The 3,672-nt window shown below is 38.4% G+C and overlaps 1 protein-coding gene across 2 annotated transcripts in view; it reads right to left on the reverse strand.

Annotated features, from left to right (window-relative positions):
- Nucleotides 1-3,672, reverse strand: part of LOC104725392 (isoleucine--tRNA ligase, chloroplastic/mitochondrial) — a 10,271-nt gene that overhangs the window by 1,454 nt on the left and 5,145 nt on the right. The window contains exons 13-22 of one of the 2 annotated variants that reach the window (XR_757903.2): nucleotides 3,370-3,517; nucleotides 3,147-3,278; nucleotides 2,924-3,052; nucleotides 2,676-2,803; nucleotides 2,415-2,579; nucleotides 2,156-2,281; nucleotides 1,673-1,746; nucleotides 1,313-1,562; nucleotides 925-1,104; nucleotides 6-304 (exon numbers count right to left, since the gene is read on the reverse strand). Coding sequence is in view for 1 of the 2 variants with exons in the window: in XM_010444059.2 (XP_010442361.1) it covers nucleotides 217-304; nucleotides 925-1,104; nucleotides 1,313-1,562; nucleotides 1,673-1,746; nucleotides 2,156-2,281; nucleotides 2,415-2,579; nucleotides 2,676-2,803; nucleotides 2,924-3,052; nucleotides 3,147-3,278; nucleotides 3,370-3,517 (1,420 nt within the window). In the remaining variant the exon portion in view is untranslated. The remainder of the gene's footprint in view (nucleotides 1-5; nucleotides 305-924; nucleotides 1,105-1,312; nucleotides 1,563-1,672; nucleotides 1,747-2,155; nucleotides 2,282-2,414; nucleotides 2,580-2,675; nucleotides 2,804-2,923; nucleotides 3,053-3,146; nucleotides 3,279-3,369; nucleotides 3,518-3,672) is intronic. The other variant, XM_010444059.2, reaches the window with a different exon arrangement.

A 3,672-nucleotide genomic window follows, 5' to 3' on the forward strand; every position in this document is an offset into this window, starting at 1 on the left:
AGTATGTGCAAATAGTGCAATGGGCAAAAGAAACTTGTACAGTATAGAGCAAATTTCAAGCTCAGCTGATTACGGCTGCAACTGCAGGCTCAGGTGGATTAGCAACAATGACATTGAAGCAGCGTCCACAGAGAGTAGGATGGTCGGAGAACGACCCGACCTGGCCCGAGTAGTTCCAGCACCTCTCGCACTTGGACCCCTCAGCTCGTGACACACCAATCCAGACTTTGTTTTCTCCCTCCACATACTCTCCTGTGTGTTGTACACTGCTTACTATCTCATTCATTGACGACAATACCTCAACCTGTATACACATCCACAACGGTTTCATAGCTAGTCTCATAGAAATGCACTCACTATGATCGAATCTCAACTTATATAAAAAAATTGTGTATATAATAATGAGGAATGCCAGATGAATCATTATAACCTGTATAACAAAATGCTGTAATCTTTTGATCCATATGTTTCCTCATTCATACCTATCCCTTATGCATATTGGGGCTTTCGAGAATATCTTCCATAGATCTAATCCCTACATGTATCTACTGCTATAAAAGTACTCTTCCTTATATCTTATAAACATTCAGCATTTCTCTTTTGGTCGCAATCCTATATCTACGATACTTGTGCAAAAAGGACCCTACCCTACACATCAAAATCTGAGTAGAATGAACCAGGCTGGATCAAAATAAAATTTCGCTTTGTGCCTAATCCTGTTTACTCTAAAACATTTTACTTTGCTTGTATCTAATGAATCCTATTGAGTAACTATAATGATCAAGTGAGCCTAATTGTAGTTTGGCGACCTGAACCTTACATAGAAAACCCCAGGGGTATCTGTTGATGGCAGTAAAGGGTTTTAATTTATCTTGAATTATAACTGGAAGATGGATTTTGCACATAAGTAGGTCTAGTGCTTACTTGTGATGTTATGAAAATGCGTTGCAGAGTGTCAGCTTCGTTCTTTGCTTCACTCATCTCTAGTAATTTTGTAGCCATGCCTGCATCTGCAGTATGCAGATACACCTTTGCTTCTAAACTGGAACCAATCATTTTCTCATTACGTGCGAGCTCCAGCACTTTGTTCACCTCGGTCCTTAACTGTCACANAATGCAATCATAAGAACTGACTACACGATCAATTTGACATAACATCGAGTAAAATTTCTGATATTGCGTAACATTTCACTGACTTCATCACCACTCAGTTGCTAAGGAACTCTATTACTTTAATTATAAGTAGAGAAGAGAGTATAAAGATGCGAAAATTTCTGTGCGTAACAGCTATGATTTAGGGGAGCTTTGGTACCTCGAGAAGCCTTTGCCAGAAGAGAACATCTTCAGCAGGAAATGAAAGCCATTGTTCATTCAGTGTAGGCCATTTAAGTTCGAAGACAAATTCTGATGCAGAGCCATCTTCATTTCTGTACTCAAATGGAAGATTCTGCCAGACATCTTCCGCTAGGTGAGGTACTATCGGAGCAATCACTCTCAATATGGATAACAAATGTGTTGAAAGAACTGTTTGACAGCTTCTTCTGGTAAAACTTGAAGTTCCCCTGAGAAAAAGTATTTTTGGTCCAGATTACCTTGTGTACCACAGACATATTAAGAAAAGTTCTACAAAGGTTGCAGCAAATATCAACCTAAAAGAAGATGGAAAACTTACCCAGTATACAGTCTATCTTTAGCAATATCGAAGTAGAAATTTGACAGATCAACAATTGTGAATCGTTGTATGAACTGAAATAAAGAAAGCTCATTGAGTAACACAGATGATCTAAAACATGAAATTCAGCCTCCTGAGGTTCAGCCATCCATTGCAAATACATCAACCCCACTCTCACCTCAATGTACAGTAAGTAATTGGTGAACTTAAGTTCCTTAGATATGTTCAAACTTCTAATTAATAAACTAACTCTTGTAACGGTAATCTATGTCTGTTTTCCGTCACAGGCAAAGAAATACATACAAAAATAATGTAGATCATTTAGTGGCTCCCTGTTTTTAAGCTAATGTGGCCATTCTCCATATCAAAATTAAGAAAATAAAATAAATTGGCACAGTCAGGAAACGTGACACGTCTAAAGAGACTACTTTGCAGGTACTGACCAGTTCAACTTTACCAAAATAAGATGGAGAGGTCTGGTACCTGGAATATTTTAAAGAACTGGTAGTTCTCGTAACATTCTTGTATGTTCTTTACTACATTCTCAAGCTGAAAGAGAGCATGCTGATCAATGATAGGTAAATCCTGGTATGGAACAGCATTATCAACCTACAAACCGCCACAACTTAATATTAAAGGATTCTCACCGACGTCAGGATATAAAACACAATCAAGAAATCTTGAAAAGTAGGGAAAGAAAAGGAAACACTACTCTATGTAAAGCTAAGAGTTCAAAACCTACTCTCCAATCATGAAGATTGCCCAAGAGATATCGTAATGTTCCCCTCAACTTCCTATATATATCAGACATTTGACGAAGAATCTGTGGACCTATCAGTACATCCCCTGTGTAATCTACACTAGAAACCCAAAGACGCATAACATCAGCTCCATAAGCAGGTGCATCCTGGCATAATAAGACAAACCCTTGTCAGGAAACAGATTTGTTAGATAATGAAGATGTTTTTAAACAATAGTATTGGTTTCTATACCAGCGACGAACCTTTGAATTTTTCCCTCCTTCAATGACCAAACGTGGGTCCACTACGTTACCTAGAGACTTGCTCATTTTCATACCCTTCTCATCCAATACAAATCCATGTGTTATAACAGCTGAATAAGGGGCTTTTCCTATACAATCATGCAAAATGTGAAAGAAAATAAAATGAAAAGCCACTTTACACCAAGAAAGCTAAAACATGTCGAATAATCTCAATTAAGAAGGCAATCATCATGGTGTGCAATTATCACCTTGTGTTGCAATGCTTGTTAACAAAGAACTCTGGAACCACCCACGATGCTGATCTGTTCCTTCTAGATACACATCTGCAGGGAAAGTAAGACCCTCACGTTTCCCCAATACACCAGCCCAAGAAGATCCTGACATACAGATGAAAAAGAAAGTGATGTAAAGTAGTTGTTGAGTGCTTTGTACGACTATCTGATTTTAATTATGTTTCTTTTATCATTGTACCTGAGTCAAACCAGACGTCCATTGTATCAGTCCCCTTTTCATAATCAGCTGCTTTATCACGATAACTCTCAGGAAGTAGGTCTTCCACTGACATATACCACCACGCGTCACTACCCTTTTGGGAAATTATGGCTGCCAGACAAAGTATTCAAATAAGGTTACAGAAAACACAGCCACTAAATAATAACCAATAAAGAGACCATACCCTCTTATAGGCCCTTACATTTAACATGGTTAATTGTCTCTTCATTCATGAGGGGTTCTTTCGTCTTAACATGATAAAAGGCAGGGATAGGGACACCCCATGTCCTTTGTCTCGAGATGCACCAATCAGATCGACTGGAAGTCATGGCAGATATTCTGTTTACTGCCTGAATGACAAATTGCCAAAATATAACAGGTGCCAAATTAAACTCCAAACAACACAAGGAAGATGCTTAGTCAAGCAGTATGATATCATGTCAACATTGAGAAAATAGAAGAGCAAGGTGTATCAGATCATGTGGTTCATGTTCTGTGAGTCTCC

This window comes from Camelina sativa, chromosome 11 (assembly GCF_000633955.1).
Source record: "Camelina sativa cultivar DH55 chromosome 11, Cs, whole genome shotgun sequence".
Classification (NCBI taxonomy): Eukaryota; Viridiplantae; Streptophyta; class Magnoliopsida; order Brassicales; family Brassicaceae; genus Camelina; species Camelina sativa.